This window comes from Leuciscus leuciscus (assembly GCF_965113295.1).
Source record: "Leuciscus leuciscus genome assembly, chromosome: 8".
Classification (NCBI taxonomy): Eukaryota; Metazoa; Chordata; class Actinopteri; order Cypriniformes; family Leuciscidae; genus Leuciscus; species Leuciscus leuciscus.
The window spans coordinates 32,746,776-32,766,709 of NC_138732.1; the positions used below are offsets into that span (position 1 = coordinate 32,746,776).

The 19,934-nt window shown below is 38.5% G+C and overlaps 1 protein-coding gene across 2 annotated transcripts in view; it reads left to right on the plus strand.

The window, feature by feature from the left end:
* The first annotated feature begins 310 nt into the window (after positions 1-310).
* LOC309505078 (uncharacterized protein) overlaps positions 311-19,934 on the plus strand; it is a 298,235-nt gene continuing 278,611 nt past the window's right edge. Inside the window, exons 1-5 of one of the 2 annotated variants that reach the window (XM_082178464.1) lie at positions 314-477; positions 1,437-1,502; positions 1,714-1,797; positions 2,108-2,197; positions 2,387-2,628. In XM_082178464.1, coding sequence (XP_082034590.1) covers positions 377-477; positions 1,437-1,502; positions 1,714-1,797; positions 2,108-2,197; positions 2,387-2,597 — 552 coding nt within the window. In that variant the 5' untranslated portion in view covers positions 314-376 and the 3' untranslated portion in view covers positions 2,598-2,628. Of the gene's footprint in view, positions 1,503-1,713; positions 1,798-2,107; positions 2,198-2,386; positions 3,167-19,934 lie in introns of those variants that run through there. The other variant, XR_014208252.1, reaches the window with a different exon arrangement.

Below are 19,934 nucleotides of genomic sequence, written 5' to 3' on the forward strand. Positions count from 1 at the left end.
AATTTCTACTTTAAAATAAAACAGTTCACATTCAAAACAAATATTCTCCTGCAATGTAATCTGTATGAAACTAAAGAGAAGTACAGTTTCTCCCGTCTCATCTAATTATCTGTAATTAGTTCACACCCACTCGCAGAGCGCGCTATTCATAAGATAATGTGCTGAGGTGATCTATGCAAAATAAGGTAAACGCCCCCTGAAATGAGTTCACACCCACTCGCAGAGCGCGCTATTCATAAGATAATGTGCTGAGGTGATCTATGCAAAATAAGGTAAAAAGCCCCCTGAAATGCCTTAAAACCAGCAAGTTTCATTCAATCACTTTCCTACGCCGTTGGAAGATGACACACAGCCCTTCAGCTCGTCCTGGATAGCAATGAAGAGTTCACTTTTTCCTCAGAAGAAGAACAGGACTCTGACAACGAACGTTTGTATTTTTGAAGAGCGACTTGATCCAGCCGTGGATATTTCGGATGAGTAAGTCTTTTTAAATTTACTTGCATTAGTTGACAAGCTATTTTGTATAAACGTAGGCTACATATTTTACTGGTTGGACCATTTCCATACTTGTCATTCAGAGTAATTATATTTAAATTGTCTAGGCTATGCTTTATAAAGTAGGAGAGAGGCTTCATGCAGTCTGTTTTCTTTCGTTTTTAATAGTTTTGTTTAAAATAACACATTTCGAGCTTTCTATATATTTCTCTGGTATTTTAGGCAAAGCTTATGAGTTTGGGTTCATTTATGAGGCCTCCAGTTCCTGCTATTTTTAATTCTTATGTTTTAAATACAGGCATTTGGTTGATGAAACAACTATTAAAATTAAGATACAATTAATACAAAACGAAATTCACTTTAAAGAAAGGCTTTATACAAAAAATAAACTTAATGAAATGGTCAAAATCTTGTCTGCCCACTCCATTTGTCTCGCGATTGCGCATGATCTTACTCATGCTTTTCACTTTTCATATAATCAACATAAATGAAAAAAAAAAAAAAAAAAGATTTTATTTAAACCTAAATATGAACTAAATTGTTTTATTTAATTTTAATGACTAGGCTACAACACGTAGGCCAATTAGCCTACAGTACAGAGAAATTAGTTGACAAGCTATTTTAAATAAACGTAGGCTACAGATTTTACTGGTTGGACCATTTCCATTCTTTCCATTCAGAGTAATTTATATTTAAATGAAGAGTGCTTGCAAATATCTATTGCAAATGTGTGTATGTGCTGAAATGTGTAAATATGCCCAGCTGATGAATTGCAAATGTGTTAATGTTTGCGTTGTGCTATCTCCGGTAATGGCCCATTACACGCAATATATGCCTACAGCACGTGTCTACAATTATTTGCATCAGTTATTCATATAGACTAATGGTAATATACTTTGAAATATTTATGTTATAATAGTTTTCAACTTTTTTTAAAACAGGAATGCTGCATCTCCTTCATCTGCAACTCGGAGGGCGCGCAGCAACACAGTTGAACGTCAGAAAGAGTAAGTACATATTTACCAATGTTTGTGCAATTTTGTTTATATACTTATTACAATATGAGCCTGTATGAGTTTATTTATTTTTGGAGGTTGGTTGATAATGTTACATATTTTTTCTTTGTGCTATCTTATCAGCATGCTAATGCCCATCAGTTGTGCATGTGCTGGAATAGTACTCTATATGATAATAATAGTTTTCAACTTTTTTTGAAAGGAATGATGTAGGTTGCTCACTCTCACCTCTCACTGCAACTCGCACTAAGAGGGCACGCAGCAACACAGACAGAAATCAGAAGGAGTAAGTACATATTTACCCACTATTTTACAGATGTTAGACCAATTTTGTTTATATACTTAGTTATGCTACAAATGTACATGTGCCTGCCTGTGTGGATTGCCAGACACAATTGCAAAACACAATTACCAGACACAATTGCAAAAATTGTGGTGTTATGTATGCACAATATTACAATTAGTGATTGGTAATGTTAGTATAAAAGAGCTTATTTTTGTTGTTTTACCAAAATGCTGACTGTCCATCAGTTATGCATGTGCTGGTATAGTACTTTGTTCAACCTTTATTAATATTAATATTATTATTTTTATAGGAATGTGGTAGCATCACTCTCACCCTCACCTGCAACTCGCACTGGGAGGGCACGCGACAGGTGTCGTTCAGTTTTGAGAACAACTGAAAAGTAAGTACACTTATTCCCTTTCTTTCAGATATTAGTATAATTCTGTACATATTCTGGTTTTACATAGTCCATACAAACATTATGTGTCTGTATGGCTTTGCATCTGGCCAATGTTACTTATAATGATTGAAATGCAGTTGTTATATTTTGTGTAATAAACATGCTCACAGTTGTTTGTTTGTTTTACAGCTATAAAGGTGATGGTGATCATCAGACACCTGTTGCAAAGAGGGCCAAGACAAACATTCAGACAAGCAACAAGCAGTCTACTCTGTCATGGAAAACAGAGACTGACATTGATATGGTTCCACAGACTCTGAGATTCCTGCCTGCACGGGAACCTGGACCACAGCTGAGTTTAAAACATTGCAAATTTAAAACATTTAGTTCCTCCTCATAGAGGAATTACAATAAAACTGTGAAAAACAAAACCTTTGAATCTCCTCTTTGTTCAGGCTGCCTCTCTTGATGGCCCATTAGTCATTGGGGGAGTGTCTGTCACACCCCTGGTCTGAATCTCATTAATATTGATGAGCGATTACCCCTCCCACGCATAAACCTCTTCTGACAAAAAAAAACTGTTTTACAATGTTTAAATCAATGTATTGTTTTAAGAGAACGATCAGGCAGGATGAATTTCACATCATTTTGAAGCCAGAACTAGAAACGGCAACATATATTAGTCAAGAGTCTTGTGGGCACATATTTAGAATGTGTTTTGTGTTCTTAAAAAAAGAAAGTTGCTGAATTTTTTTTTAAATAACCACGCATAAACATTATTCTCTTAAAAATACAAAGATTTACAAGCATGTTGATCAGATATTATGCTAGCCCTGTTTGTGTTATATAGAGTGAATTTACACTTTTGCCATTAACATGTTTATAAATAACTGAAAAAAAAACAAATGTCAGAGCATGTCAGAACACCTCCAGGGCCCCAAAAACACCTCAGACCTCAGAGGGTTAACTGTAATGATCAGACAGTACAGAACAAGGTAATCTCGATAATTGATAAAATAAATGTACATGCGACTTATGAATTATGACCATGAGTCATAAATATTAATATTTCCAAAATTCCCTATATTCTTGAGCTAATTCACATTTACCCCGAGTCGTTATTGTTACAATCATAAGCACTGTCTCAGAACAAGCCGTTCTCAGATTCGCGGCAATGTGACGTCACTTTGCACAGGCCCCTCCCACGACTGTTGATTGACACTGCAGTTTGAGCATAGACCCGCCCTGAGGGAGCGGGACACAGTCCGCCATTGTTTCGACGCTTGAGCAGCTGTAGACTAGCCTGACTACGTCAGACTTCGTACTTCCGCTCAATTTCAGTTCGCTTCTGTACTCAGTCTGAGATAGCGACCTATCTCTCAGTTTTCCTCCGGCCTCAAAACAGCCGGCCAATCAACGAACAGAGGGCGGGCTGAGAGCCGTGACATAGACGCTGATTGTACCGTGGATGCGGAGATTTACTTCACATAATCTGCAAAAGTCGTTCACAGCCATGTTCACTCCGGTATTTCGCTCGATGGTTTTGTTTTCACATCATACATGTGTTTACAGTGGAAGTTCGATGCGGCTGAGCCAGCGCATAACACACGTCATAACCAAACGTTATGTGATTGGCTTACGGGTAACCAATGATTTAAAACTTCAGACAAGCGCCCAGGCTAGCTAGTTTTACCAGGCTAGCTGTAGACAAGAATGTCTCCTAAGTGATTGAGGGTTTTTGTTATTGGATGTAAGAATGAACATAGCAGTCTTCATTTACTCCCGTTGTTCCTCGAGGATGGATCTCACCAACTGTTCGTGATCCAGTTTACAGTCTCTGGAGCGACAGGCCTAACGTTACTGATCACGGCAGAAATGAAAGTGGGAAGCGCGCACTTTATGACAGCTCATCGAGTAGTTTTACGGATATACAGTGTACCAGTTTAGGTACACAAAGGCTGCCCGCTGCTCTGGGTGTGTGTATCCACGTTTGCAGTGTGTGTGTGTTAACTACTCACTACTCTGCTCCTAATGTGTGTGCATTAACTTGGATGGGTTAAATGCAGAGGTCAAATTCCAAGTATGGGTTACCATACTTGGCCGTCATGTGTCACTTTCACTTTCACTTTCACTTTATTAAAGGCACACTATGCAGCTTTCCGTTTTTGTCAAACAGCGACCCCTAGAGTCGCTGTGGAGTACTTGTATTTAATATTACTGTCGCCACTCGCGCAGAGCCGTCTCTGCACTCACGGCCTGATCCCTTCCGCCCTCTATACCGGTACCTGTTCAGTAGGATGGAGGCTGTAATGAGTGGAAATAAGGTGTGGCCCCTTTAAGAGCTGCGCGCGCCCTGTTGAACTGTCGGTAGTCTGTATTGTATGTGCACCTCGAACACCCCCATGTATGCGGGTTATTTCAGTTTGATGCTCATTCTTATCTTACTTTTGTTTATCAAGTAAAGCTGTGGATGGTAGAATGGGTGACAAACAGTTACACGAGTTCGATTGGGGAATAAAGTGCAAGTTGTGAGATGCCAATCGCCTCCGTGAGTCTGTCTGGCCTCTGTAATAACTTCATCTGTGAGCTATCCCTATTTCTCCTCCTGACACAACGCATTACAAAGCGTTGGACATCGAACAGGCACAGATAAGCTCTGAAGATGTCTACTAGTCCATCAACAAGAACGATATTTACTCGAGTCTGACTCCTTGCTCGGTCAGTCTGCCGTTTCCTCTTTCTTTGGTCCTCCGACAAACCTTTCCTAGCTTTCTGCTTCTTTTTTACCGGTTCAGCCATGACGAAAGTGTGAAGAACTCAGTATCTAACGTTACCTTTTTCTACGTGTACGTGTGCACAGTGCAGTGCCATAAAGCAATTCGTTACAACGCGAGACCTGATATCAAGCGATACACGCCCGCCGGCCCAAAGTTGCAAGGGTGGTTTTTCGGCTCACAGGCGCTTGGGGAGTGCGAGACGACCACCATTCAACCCGAAATAAGTCATATAACTATTCCAATGACTCCGAAGCTGTTCGGTTAAAGTAAAAAAGTTACTTAGTTCACCTTTAAGCACAGACTGAAAAGGTGTGTATATATTTGTTTACTGTTAGTTGTAACGAGTGTTTTGTGTACTTCGCTGTGTATGTTCCATGCTAATGAAAGGGAGAGAGAGAGTTTTGGATAAGACTTAAATGCTCACATCTTATACTGTTTTTATTTAGCTGCTCTTACAGTGATTTTCTGGAGTAAAACTAACGCTTCATCTTTTGTGTGATGTACAATAAACTTAATCGAACTCATCAGTATATTTTGGTCATCATTCGGACGAGGTCTGCTACAGCAGGCTTGTATTAATAGTGGATAAAAGCAGATGACAAATAAGTTATAACCATAATTAAGCTAAACTATACCTGTTCAATCTCCATACAGTATATATTCTCTGGCTCTGTGGGCATTATTGCCCGACTCCGAGTCGAAATGAACACCACTAATGAGAGTTTCTGTTTTGATATTATCAGATGAGATTGTCCTGGCTCTGAGCGCAAGCTCGTAAGGCTCCACCCTTTGGGCGGCAGCAGCAGCTCATTTGCATTTAAAGGGATACACACTAAAATGGTGTGTTTTTCTGAGCCCCCAAAAAATGACAATTTAAACATGCTGTAAAAAAAATATCTGTTGGGTATTTTGACCTAAAACTTCACATACATACTCTGGGGACATCAGAGACTTATTTTACATCTTGTGAAAAGGGTCATAATAGGTGCCCTGTAAGCATAAATACTGTTAAGGAAGTTTGTAGTAGACTAATTTACACACACACACACACACACACACACACACACACACACACACACACACACACACACACACACACACACACACACACACACACACACACACACACACACACACACACACACACACACACACACACACACACACACTTCATGTTTTATGGGGATTTTCCATAGAAATAATGATTTGTTTTACTGTACAAATTATATCCCCTAATCTGAAACCTCCCATTACAGAAAATGTTCTGCATTATGTATGATTTACAAGCTGTTTTCCTTGTGGGGACCAAAAAAATGTCCCCATAAGATCAATAAGCAGGTGAGTTTGATCAAGGTTGCAGCTAAACTCTGCAGGAAAATAGACCTCGAGGACCAGAGTTGAGAACCCCTGCCCTACACATTGATTGCAAATGTTCTGATTCTTTATTATTGTTGGGTAATTGTCACAGATCTGCCAGGCTGTCACATCAGCCATTCACACAGCACACCTTCACCAGAGTACTGAACACTCACACCTGCACTTCATCTGCACCATCATCAAGCCAGCTACAAAAGCACACACCTCGTCTCACATCATTGTCTGGTCTTGTTTCTATGAAGTGCTTACCTGTTCTCCAGCGTTGGTACTCCAGTGTATTCCTCTCGTGTGTTCTCCTGTCATCATCCTGCATCCAGCCATCCGTCCAACTATCCATGATCTCCTGCACCTGTAAAACAAGGAAGGTCTTTGTTACTAAGCTTTACTCATTCTTCAAAGTCTATTTGAACTGCATACTCATCCGTATTCTCCATTCTGCTCAGTGCTGTTAATAAAGCTCACATTTCAATGTATTTCTTTGTGTCTGGATCTGCATTCTGTAACAGGTAACACTTTACAATAAGGCTTTATTAGTTAATTCACTATAGTTAACATAAACTGACAATGGACAATACTCCTAAAGCAGTTATTAATCTTGGTTAATGTTCATTTCAACATGTAATAACACATTATTAAATTCAGAAGGATTTAATGGACCTGAGCTAACATGAACTAACAATGATCAGTTGTATTTTTTTTAAACTAATGTTAACAAAGAATAACTATGGTAACAGATGTAGCTTTTGCTCAATGTTAATGTTGGTTAATGCATTAACTGACTTTACCTTATTGTAAAGTGTTACCTATTGTTCTTTATAATTCTTTATTACACTTGAATCAGTTTAAAACATTTGTTTACTTTATGTAGTTTTTGGGTAATATATAAAACCTGTTATTGTTTGAAAACGCTCATTTCAATATCGTGATACTACCATATATATTCGGTCAAATTCCTAAAAAAAAACCAATAATAATATTAATGTCCATGGGAAAATGTGGGTCCCATGGCCAAACCAGTTGAGAACTGCTGGTCCAGTATAAGGGACAATTTCAGATACAGCTGTAGTGTCTTAGTGACTGTTCAAAGTCTTGTTTGTTGTAAATATTTGTAAAAAAAAAAAAGAAAAAAAAATCAGCTTGCCAATTTATTTGTAATTTTACTTATTATGGCAGTAATTCTGAATTTAATATCTTTGTTACTGTGAAGATGTTTCATTCAAAAGGAATCGATAAAACAAAACTCTTTAATAATTATGTGGACAAGACTGAAAAGATATATTGAAGCTCTACAACTATGATGTCACAGAGACATTCTATAGAACTCTCCTGAGCAAAAGTCCCACAAAGACACAATCCTGAGGAGACTTTAATCAGAGTTTGAGGAGAGAAGACTGAATACATTTACAGTCCTGAGAGAACATGGAGAACATAAGAGCAACAGCCTTTGACGTGTTTGATGAAGCACGTTTACTGGGCGAACACACTGACTTGATCATCAAGTCAAATGACAGAGAATTTCAAGTGCACAAGATCATCATGTGTGGCTGCAGCTCCTACTTTAGGTGAGAAGAAGCATTTGAACTGCAATTGTGTGCAAATTACCTAGAAATGATTATAATTATATACATCATTTCCACTGCCAACATTATACGGTTGAAACTGCCTAAGTCCAAATATATAAATGCATGAAAATGAATGAGTGTATTGCCAGAAAAAAGAATGTAACTATGATATCTAGGCAAACACATTCTTGAAATTTTATTCTGGAAGTGGCTATGAATGAAGTTTTACCCAGCATTTCAAATTTAATATAGGAAACTGCATTGGCATCTGCAAGTTGACGGAGGACTTTTCCTCCTGCTCAAAGCTCAGCTGTAAAGCACAGCACTACATCCTGCAGCACTTTGAGGAGGTTCTGCACGTACCTGAGGAGTTCCTGGAGCTCTTCCTGGAACAGCTGGAGGCAGACATGGGGACTTGTGACTTGGTGACTTGGACTCGAGTCGCTATTTTTATGACTTGTGACTTGACTTGACAAAAAATAAAATACTTGAGACTTGACTCGGACTTGGAAGTTAAAGACTCGGGACTTGACATGACTTGAGACACGATGACTTGAATGACTTGAGTGTTAATCACATCATGTTTTCAGTTTGAATATAAAATATAGAAATGATTTTTAAAAATCAAGTTGATTACCCAGCTGGAGCGCAGGCTGAGAATAGCGTTGTCATGACTGGATCATGAAACTATCATCAGTCATGCCCTCTCGTACCTTACGCACACCACGCCCACTTAGATCAGATATCACATCAACATGTCAGCCGGAGGGGTACCGAGGGTCATCGCTTTCGGCTTCAAGAATTGTTCACAAGATGGCAAAAGACGAACAGCGCTTTGCAAGACATGCAACATTAACAGCCATTCTGCCCAGTAAGTGCTTGTCAATTTGTTAATGTTATCTGGTTAGTTGGTAGTTAGCTAATGTAATAATAGCTAAAGTAGCCATAAGGTTTTATCAGCGATTTCAGGCCCAAAAAAGGCCCAAATATAAATGATCACATTCATCTAATCTTTCCTAACGATGAGTGAGTGTGTGTGTGTGTGTGTGTGTGTGTGTGTGTGTGTGTGTGTGTGTGTGTGTGTGTGTGTGTGTGTGTGTGTGTGTGAGAGAGAGAGAGAGAGTGTGTGAGAGTGAGTGTGTGTGAGAGAGAGGAGAAATGTAACAAAGTTTAATGTTGTAAGTAAACTGTGTTTGAGAGAGAGAGAGAGAGAGAGAGAGGGAGGTGTTCAGAGAGGAGTCTGTTGGATGTTAAGCTGTTATTTGTTTTATGGACTCAATGTTGACAATTTAAAACATTTCAAACACTGTTGGCAGAAGTGAAAAATACATAATTTTATGAAGTTACAATTTTGTTTGATTCCATGATGTATTTTACTGAACATGAGAATTTACAATGCAAATCCAAATTCTTGTAATTTACTGACAGTTAGGCTACTTATATCTTGTCTTTTCACTTTATTAAGATCAGATTCTGCAGGTAAAATTACAATAATAAGGTGACTTGACTTGGACTTGACTTGACCTACTACAGGACTTGACTTGACTTGACATAGCCTGTGACTTGACTTGACTTGACTTGACTTGACTTGACTTGACTTGACTTGACTTGACTTGCCCAAGAAAAAAATACTTGGGACTAACTTGAGACTTGAAGGTTAAGACTTGAGACTTACTTGAGACTTACACATGTGTGACTTGGTCCCATCTCTGTGAAAATCCTGTCATCATTTACTCACCCTCAAGTTGTTCCAATCCTGTAGGGTTTCTCTGTCCTGCTGAACACAACATAAGATATTTTGAAGAGTATCGGTAACCAAACAGTTGATTGACCCCACTGACATCCATCATATTTTTTACCCCCATACTATGGAGGTCAATGGGGTCCATCAACTGTTTGGTTACCGATACTCTTCAAAATATCTTATTTTGTGTTCAGCAGGAGAAAGAAACTCATACAGGGCCATGAACTATTTGTTTGGTGTTTACTATTCCTTTAAAAGTACTAAACTGAAAGAAGGTCATGTGTATTTTGGTGATTAAACCAAATGTTCCGTTACATATTACAATCATCTTGTGTTTTGAAACATTGATTATGTGGACTGAAAATGTGCATAACTGTAATGAAAGCATGGATCAGGTTTTGAAAGAATGACTAGCTGGGTTACAAGTGTGATCAGTTTGGATTTTTTTAGCTAAGAGTTTTGAAAATTGTAAAAATTTAATAAATACTTTTTTTTTACTAAAACAAGAGAAATTATCAAGACGAAAATATAGCAACGAAAAAACATCCTGCAATTATAAATGCTTAACAACATCATTTACCAATAAAGCCATTATCTGCAGTATATTTATCTATATAAAACGGCAGTAACGTGCGGGAAAATCTTGTCATGGGTAGGCTTGCAATTCTGACTTTATAACATGCAATTGCGACTTTATTTCACGCAATTGCGACTTTATTTCACGCAATTCTGACTTTATATCTTGCAATTCTGACTTTATATCTCGCAATTCTGACTTTATATCTCGCAATTCTGACTTTATTTCACGCAATTCTGACTTTATATCTTGCAATTGTGAGAAATAATGACAGAATTGCGAGTTGTAAACTCGCAATTGTGAGATAAAAAGTCGCAATTATCTTTTAAAATGTTTTATTCTGTGGCAGAAACATGCTTCCATACCTCCTGGCCTCTTCCTCCCATCCATCCTCCCTGACTCGTACCGTTACGGTAGGGCCAGCCCAGCTATCGGTAGGCGCCGGCGGTGCCGCGGTAGCCTACCTGAGAAAACGTTTTGGAAAAGACGGGCTATGGACCCAACCAACTCTATAGGAGGGTAGGGGAGAACTCCCTCACATGGTACAACCCATGCAGAGGCTGAGCGCTACGGTGTCAGAATGCAGAACGTGTGTATAAAAAAAATATATATATTCCTCGACCGGCCCAAAAGTGAAGTGGCCCACCGGGAATTCTCCCGATTCTCCCGATTACCCACCCCGGGCCTGTTGACAGCCAACGCTAGGCGCCGCTAGATGCTAAGTATCGGGAAGCGCGGATTGAGTGAGACCGAGTGGATCACATGACATGAAGCAAGCTCGGTCTCTGCCTCAATGTTGATAATTCAAGACAGCATGAGAACTGACTGCGCATGCGCAAATCTACGTAAACTACGTTCTATGGACCAAAGAGGCACTGCTAACCTCTGCCTCAATGGCCATGGCCTTGAATTTCCTGCATGAAACAATGGTTTTAGGAGCAAACAATGGCAAAATGAGTATATTATATGTGTATTCCTGAACATTTTTGTTACAAAAATTAATATTTGGAATAAAATAAATGCAATTAATAATGTGGTGAATTAATAAAGCTCTTGGAATTAATAAATGCAAAAATGTCAACATTTCCTTTGGTGAGGCCCTGCCTACCCTGACCGCACGTCCCTGTAAAACGGGTAGTTCCAGTCCTTGGTTCTGATTAACGTTAGTGGGGTTTTTTCCAGATAAAACACGGCAATGATCGCTTCAATGGTTCAACATTTCACTGCACAACACCCCTAGCAACCATCTTAGCAACATAAACATAAACTTCTCATTGATATTGTTCATTGAAGCTTATAGAGTAGAGTATTACGAGAGTACCTGCATTTACAGTAGATATAGTCATATATTCATAATACAAATCTGTTTGAATGTCCACTGCAATATCTTGAACTTTTAACAGTTAAGGGGTTTTCCCGTGCCCTGACACCCTAGTCATTTGCGTCTGACAGACTGTCTCATAAAGACAGTCTTTGCCGCCATCTAATGGCGAAATAATGTAAATATAGTTGTTCCTACCTCTGATGTCGCGCGATGCAGCAGATTCACTTCTCCACACTGCATTCACTCACCGAACTCTTGACTGAGTGCTTATGACGTCACAAAGGCCGCGCCAGAACTCCTGAGGATGGAAATGGTTATTATTTAAATATTCTAGTTGTTGATTCAAACAATTACATTAACTTTTTTTTTTTTTATCACGTGTGAATGTTTTAAATTACTTTTATATATAGATTTTGATTTACTCTGCCAGCTCTAGACTTTCAATCTAAAACTATGAAAATTCATTGTAAAACTATGATAAACCTAAAATAAATAAACATATAACATTTGAATAGCCTATTTATCAAGTGAAAATGATTTCTTAAAAAGTTATTGTTTCCAGTTACCAAAGAGCCAACAAAATGAAATGAGGTGAACAGTATACATAAAAACCAGGTACATTTCACATATAAAATATTTTTATTCTGCTGTTTTTGTCAAATTATGCACAAATAAAAAGATAATTTGTTAGTAGTTAATATAAAATATTATTGGTTTGTATTCATTCACCATCGTCAATTTCAACACTGAATATTATCAAAAAGAATAGGCTACATATTATTTTTTTAGTTGGCCCATTGACTTCAATTTTAAAACATGTTTGCTCAACTAGTTTCATAGTTCATTCAACTGAGAAGTTTTATTTAGTCCAACATTTAGAAATCTAGTGTGAAGATTCTGTCAATTACAAATGACAAAAAACTGTTTATTGTTTATCATTTTATTTGTTACATGTTATATGATAATAGGAATAGTTGTTGAATTAGTTACTAAGCAATTTTATACTGACGCTGCTAACATAAAATACTTAACTGCCAAAAGATACATACAATTATTTGCATTTAAAGCACAAAAAAAAAAAAAAAAAAAAACGTTTTTTTTTTCTCAGCATGGAATAGTTCAATCAACAGATGCTTGACATACGCATGTTGAAATACAAATACAAAATTAAAATGTAGTCAACTGAAATGTGCTTAAACACTACCGATTTGTTTATATACAAACTCTTCAAAAAATGTCATCTTAAAAAATGAAAATGTACAGTTCACTTCACCTCTGAACCGTTACGAGCATCAAGACACCGTTATAGACTTAAAGCAACATCCAGTCTAAAGAGTCTATTTAGTCAGTTACAAAATCTATATTTACTGACAAATTTACTGACTATATTTACTGACAAAAATTCAGACTTTAATCTGCAGGAAAACTAGGCTAGATCTGGTTGTGCTGAAGCTCTCTCTCACTCCTGATGTTCAAAACAAACAGTCAACACTTTGTTAAAACTTCGCTCAGCCCAAAAGACCGGGACAGGAGAAGGAGAAGGACCAGGACACTAAAAGTGTTTGTAGAATAATCTTAATTACTTCTCAATGCTCAGTCGGACTTCATCTGACCAGCACAAATTCAACAAGTGTTCATGAAGACAATGGGAAATTACTGCTTCACAACATCATCCCGTGACGTTAAACACCTTCAAATTGAGACATATTTGTACAACACAGCACAAAACATACAGTAAAATTTGAGAAAAATAATGTAAAGAAAAAAATGACTGATATAGAAAGTAATATGACAGAGATAAAGTAATATGAAAAAAGATTTCAAATAGCATGAATGAAGGGCAATGCAGATGTATGTTTGCTCTCTTAAAGGGGTCATCGGATGCCCATTTTCCACAAGTTGGTATGATTCTTTAGGGTCTTCATGTAAAGTGTGTAACGTATACTAAAATTCCTCAATGGGTGTGTAAAACAACACCCTTTTTACCTCCTCCAAAACAGCTCTGTTCACAGCGACCCGTTTCGGTGCATGTCTCTTTAAATGATAATGAGCAACTGCTCACCCATGAGGGGTGTCCACCATAGACAGTATAAGAAGTGGACAGAGCCATCTCATTGGAACTCAATTGAGACAAGTGAAGCCCATTTTTAGCGATTTTTTTGGACTTCCGTTCCTGACGCGCAGACTCAAACCGAGCTTGACGACGTAGATGTGATGTGAGCAACCCGTCTGTCTTCTAGTGGCTGTGGCATGAGAAATCTGAATCATTCCCTTCCGAATCTTGCAGAGACGGAGAGCGTGAGTAGGAGGTATCCACGAGCTAGGAGCAGGAGAAACTTTTGCTAGGTATTCTGATTCATTATTTTGTCATTTTGCCTCCATGTCCTCCCGATTGCCCGCGAGCTTCTCCTCCTGTCCATACGGTAATCTCTCTACTGTGCGACAGAGAGTCGCGTGGTTATGACGCAATCTTTAGCCTACTTTTACAAAAACTGCTTCTACGAGGCCATAACATAAGCTACAAGGTAATGGAGCATTTTATACATTGTTGTGTTTCTTTAGAAATAAATAATGGACAAATGGAGTCTTTAAACGCCTCAGATGTGAAGTTATTCGCTGTCAAAGTGACGCCAAAATGAATGGGAGTCAATGGGATGCTAACAGCAGGTGAAGTTCTGCTACAAGATGGTGGCACGCGGCCGGCTTCAACTTCCGGTCGACTTCCTTCCCGCTTGGTGTCCACACAAGACATTTTTAAGTGTTGCCTTGGGCCCAGTTTACACGTACATGGTTATTTTGAAAAACGGAGACGTTTCCCTTCGTTTGCGCCCTTCGTTTACACGCAAACGGAGAATTCGCCTCTGAAACCGATTCTTTCTAAAAACTCCGGCCAGAGTGGAGATTTTGAAAATCTTCGTTTGCATGTAAACTGAGACAAACGGATGTTTAGGCAGCCAACGTCACAGTGTGCCAGAGCTCGCACCTACGCCAAAAGTGCGACCTATGTTTACATTTTCATTTGGCTTTGGTGATCATGGAAGCGTTCAGAGTAGCAGTCACATTTATGTTGGTGCAAACTCTTTTCATGTTGTAGCAACAATGACATCTGCTTTTCACATTAAGTGAATCATGTGATGTCGAACACATCTTCTTTGTCCAAACAGCGCTGGTTAATAATTCCCCACGGAATAATTCACCAGCGCCGGGGTGTCTGTCGCCCCCCCCCCCCCAGTTCAGCGCGGACTCCCTGTGACTTTTACAACCTCACAGACTCGTGACATTCCACACACACACACACACACACACACACACACACACACACACACACACACACACACACACACACACACCAACATCCTTTAATGTATGTAACTCAGACTTGTATCTGAACTTCCTGTATGCATGTGTGATTAATGTTGTTTTGATCATATAGTTATGATCTTCGAGTGTTTGGATCTGAAATGTATTTTTGAAGAATGTTCTCCCAGTAGAATCGCATTCCGTAACCCGAGCTCATTGGCAGGTCATAAAATTTGACCACAGAGCTATCCAGCCCTATGCATGAGATAACAGGGTCGCAACATTCCAACACACACACACACAAACACACTCTGGACTTTGAAACAGAAACCCCCTACAGAAAAGGACTTTTACCCATAAAGTCACTCTTAAATGTACTAAATATATAAATTTGTGTGTTAAGAGGTGTGTGTAAACCATAGGAAAGCATGCATGTCCTATTTGTAACATTAATAGAACTGCAAATGCCTATACAAATGCATAATAACGTATCTTTGCATTGCTACAAAGCCTATATTCTATTTTTGATATCTCTGTAATCCTCTCCAGCTAACGGAGTTGAATTCCGATAGCAGAATTCAGTGATGCGCATTGTTTTATAAGTTCATATGTCTGGAGAAAATCCTCTCAAGTTAAAGTCAATCATGACTCATTCGAGTGGGCGTGTCTAACCGGACAAAGGAATCTTCCCGCTCGAAAAATCTCGACAGCTGATTCGTCCTACACGAAGGAGGGGACGGCACATGGGACACTGATAAAAGTCCAAACTCTCTTATCTCTCTCATCCTACTCTCAACTCAATATCTCTTGACCCTCCTCCTCGGCGCAGCGCTTCTCCAAAGGAACATCTGGAGGAGGCCCTGGCCTTCTCCATCGAGCGAGCACATGTTCGAGTCGTAGCTGCGTCCTTTGCAACAAAGACCTTAAACCTCTCCCATCCCAGGAGATGAACTTTATTTTCCGGTAACATTACATTCAGTGAGCCTTTCAAGCTTCCCGCGACACCGGAAGACGCAGCAGAAACAGGACACCATCCTCGCTTCTTGCATCAGCTTCAGCCTGACCAGAAAGAGCACTCGCAAGTATATTGATTCCTATAAAAGCTGTTCCAGGTGTCTAGGTCTTAGGTCTGTGAACTAAGTTACCCTCTATCTTCCCTCTATATCTTTCTTTCTTTCATTTCATTTTCATTCTGATAACGCTATGTTTATGTTTTTGTTCGGTTAAATGTTTACTTGTTTGTTTGCATTTTTACGTACGTTTATGTTTGTAGTTTATATAATCTCTAGTGTGTGCCATTTTATTAATAAACCCATGTATACTTTTAATTGTCTCTGTGTTTGAAAACCCACCTTATAAAAGTCAATGAAACTTCAAGATCTAAGCTACAAGCTCGATATTGACTACCTTGAGTAGTTTTAATTCATAAACTCCGAAAGTTTGATATTCGTGGCCAGAAGATAAAACTTTCTTGGAGTTTAAAAAGGGATACCCCCCTTCTTAACTGTAATGATCAGACAGTTACAGAACAAGGTCATCTCGAAAATTGATAAAATAAATGTACATGCGACTTATGAATTATGACCATGAGTCATAATTATTAATATTACCAAAATTCCCTAGCCTGACGTCGTCATACTCAGATTCTAGTCAGAATGTGAGTCTGATACTTCTCCATAGAGATTTGATTATGGGGTGTGTCTCAACCGAACCAGGAAAAAAAAAAAAACTCTGCACTCAATTGGATAGACCTACAACCAATCAGAGCAACGGAGTAAATGACGCATGTTCTTCATTCATATTTTCAACCAACAAAATGTCGCGGCTCTCTGTTCCTCTTTTAAAATGAATGCGCTGTCGATATCTTCTATAACAGACGCGATGGCGGAATCTACACATGATGTTTCATAAACAAAGTTCGGGAGGAGCACGTACAAATAATCAATACAATATCAACTTGTCATCAAACAATACCATGTCTAACGTTACCCTATCTATCAGCATGAGGAAGCAAATTCACTCTGTCAACTTACCTAACACTCCTTGACAGTTTTTCAGCATCCCTCCACCACCCCGAATCCTCACTCTTGTCTTGTTCTCTCACAACCAGGAATACGGGGGAGTATGGCTACCGAGCCCACAGCCCTCTCCTCGGACAGCACGTCATATACGCATTTATTCTATCGACTTATTTGTGTGAAATCTTATATACGCATTTATTCTATCTAACTTATTTGTAAATGTGAACTCGTGAAATCTCAATTCTCCAGCAGCAGTCGCCTTTGTTGTAAACTAATTCAAATCAAGCGCTCTTTGGTGACGTGGATGATTACGTTACCGTTGCTCATCTGTCCATCATCGTATAAAGCCCGCCGTGACAATTTGATTGGTCCGAACAATTTTTGTTCGGGCATAATAGCTCCTCAACGGAGCGAGTCCAGACCGAACTTCCCGACCAAAAAATTTTGTGGGCGGGGTTCGGGCTGGCACCCAGGCTAAAAATTTCCTATATTCTTGAGCTAATTCACATTTACCCCGAGTCGTTACAGTATATGTAGCGTCTGGACCAATCAGACACACAAATTATTCATTTAGTTAATGAATAATCTGTGTAAACTCACTCTCCCAAATAAGGCCTGTGAAACGTTCCCCAAATGAAGCTAACACACTGGCAGGACGCGGTGTCTTGTTACAGGACACACACTGAAACTGATTTTACGAGCGAAAGGAATGTCCTGAGAGCTGCGACTCTCACTTAAACTCTTGCCGAGGAAGAGAAATAAAAACCCTGTTAATCCTATATATATTCTATATATAACCACTTGATAAATGTGTAAACATGTATCTAATTTTTCCCATCTCATGATTTTCCCTTTTATGTGGCGTTTGTATTCTTGTAAACTCAATTGGGTTAATGTTTCAGACTTTGCATATTATGGTTAACCAACATTATATGTGCGGCATTTTTGGTCTCTATAAACTCCAATCTTCATCCCCGTTTTGTTAATTTACATTACATTCTGCAAACTTTGTGACGCATTAGTATTATAAGCATCTTAAAGATTCTTGTGTTAAACATCCAATCAAATTGCATGTTCAAAGGGACAATGGGTCGTAAAAATTTCCCTCCAAACGGAAATCTTCTCATTGGCTCACACAGCTCCAGAGGTTGTGCCATCTTCACGCTTTAAAGTCACTGATCAGCTCTTAGCTCTCTCTTAGTCCCTTTCTGAAATGCTGACGTGAAGATGATGCTGAACTAGAAGCCTCTAAGGACCCACCAAGCTTGTGCCAGGCGGCGGCCTTGTCTTTCCATTCACCAAAGATACTCTGAAAACCACTGGTTCTCTCTCATCAAGACCACATCAGCAAAGATCAACTGGAGCCTCAACAAATTGCATCAGGACATTTTAATTCAAATGGGCGAGACATGCAAGTATCAAACTAAGTCTCATTATTTGATACATTAAGTATCCTTAAGTATCCTTAACCCTTTAAAGAAGGGCGTTTTAGAACTAAAATGATGGTTTGGTCAAGGCTGTTGATCTGCTGACAAACAATGATTTCAAACAATGCTATAATTTCTTGCTTTCCTGTATTCTGCTTCAGCTCTCTTTCCCTTGGTAAACTGTATGCATGTATGTGTGTGTATGTTAGAGTAGTTTAAGTGTTTAGACTAGTTAATAAAATCTTGTTTATGTCACACGTAAAGTTGTCCTTGTCTCAAGCTCATAACTGGAGTCACTAATCATTTAGATCTTGGTTACTGCTCTTAGTAGTATTGTAAATTAAGAAATACATTTCCCATGCCCCGGAAATGTACATTTCTTAGAGTTAATAAACAATTGATCCTGAGTGTTCATGGGACAAATAGGTTCATTGATTGTAATATTAATTTACGACAGTAAATTAATTATATTAACTAATCCAAATATTCATAATCAATTATAACCAGTTATTATTGATTATTAATATTTCATATAGAGCTAATTTGCTACATTATGGTGGAGGATGAATAGGGCATGATTAAACAAAGGTTATGAGCTTAAACCACTGTCAACCTAAAAGTGTGTATTTGATAATTCTAGTCAGAATAGGACACAACATGCGATACCGCATTAAGGTCGCTAGTTGCTGGCTTGTTTAAATGCGGATAAATGATGATTTGAATTGACGTCTCTACTGTAATTGAAAAAGTCTTAACACATTTAAGCATATTTTCAAATGGTATCAGTGTAAGGTTAATATGATTTTAGCGAAGAAACCCTAATTTCAGTATTAAAGCGTAAGTCTGTTTTGACGAAGGAATCTCAGCTCAGCGGCATATAAACTGTACCAGAATTGATTATTCTGCTTTGGTTAAAGAATTCCAAATGCAGTATTGCTTAACCTGTTTCTGATGAAGGAATCTCAGTACAGTGTTATATAAATGTAAATATGGGCGATGCTCCCCTTTTTACAGTGTAGAAGCCTTACAAATTATAGTTAGATTGATGTCATTCATCTAAACTTTATCCGTGCATTTAAAAAGCATAGCTACCTGGTGATCAAAACTGTGTCTCACTCACTGAAACTCTGAAGTGCATTGGTTCCCATGACAACGACTTGTCACAGGAAGTGCTAACTCTAGATAGCACATGTGTTACCTTCCGACGCCATTTTGTAAACAAACAGCCGAACCATTTCTGGTTTCTGAATTCTTACTTTCTCTTTCCTTAACTTTAATTCTTCTCATCTAATTTCACCTGCACTTTTCAGGTGCATTCCTTACTGAACGCTGTTCAGCTAAATTTACAGTTACTTTGTTAATTAAATCTAAACTTAATTACATGTAAACTGTTTAGCTAGAGAAGAATAGAGAATTTTTATAGTTATTCGGAACTTTCAATGGCACGTTGACTAAACTTTATGGAGGGACAAACACATGGTATGGTCTTGAACACGCAGCAGCTGTGACCAACTATAGAATGATGTCCAAAGCAAATCTAATGGTTGATCATAAGTGCAATTGATTATTCCCAATACTAGATCATTCAGCTGTTTTAATCACTTTAAATCTTTTTATTAAATTTAATC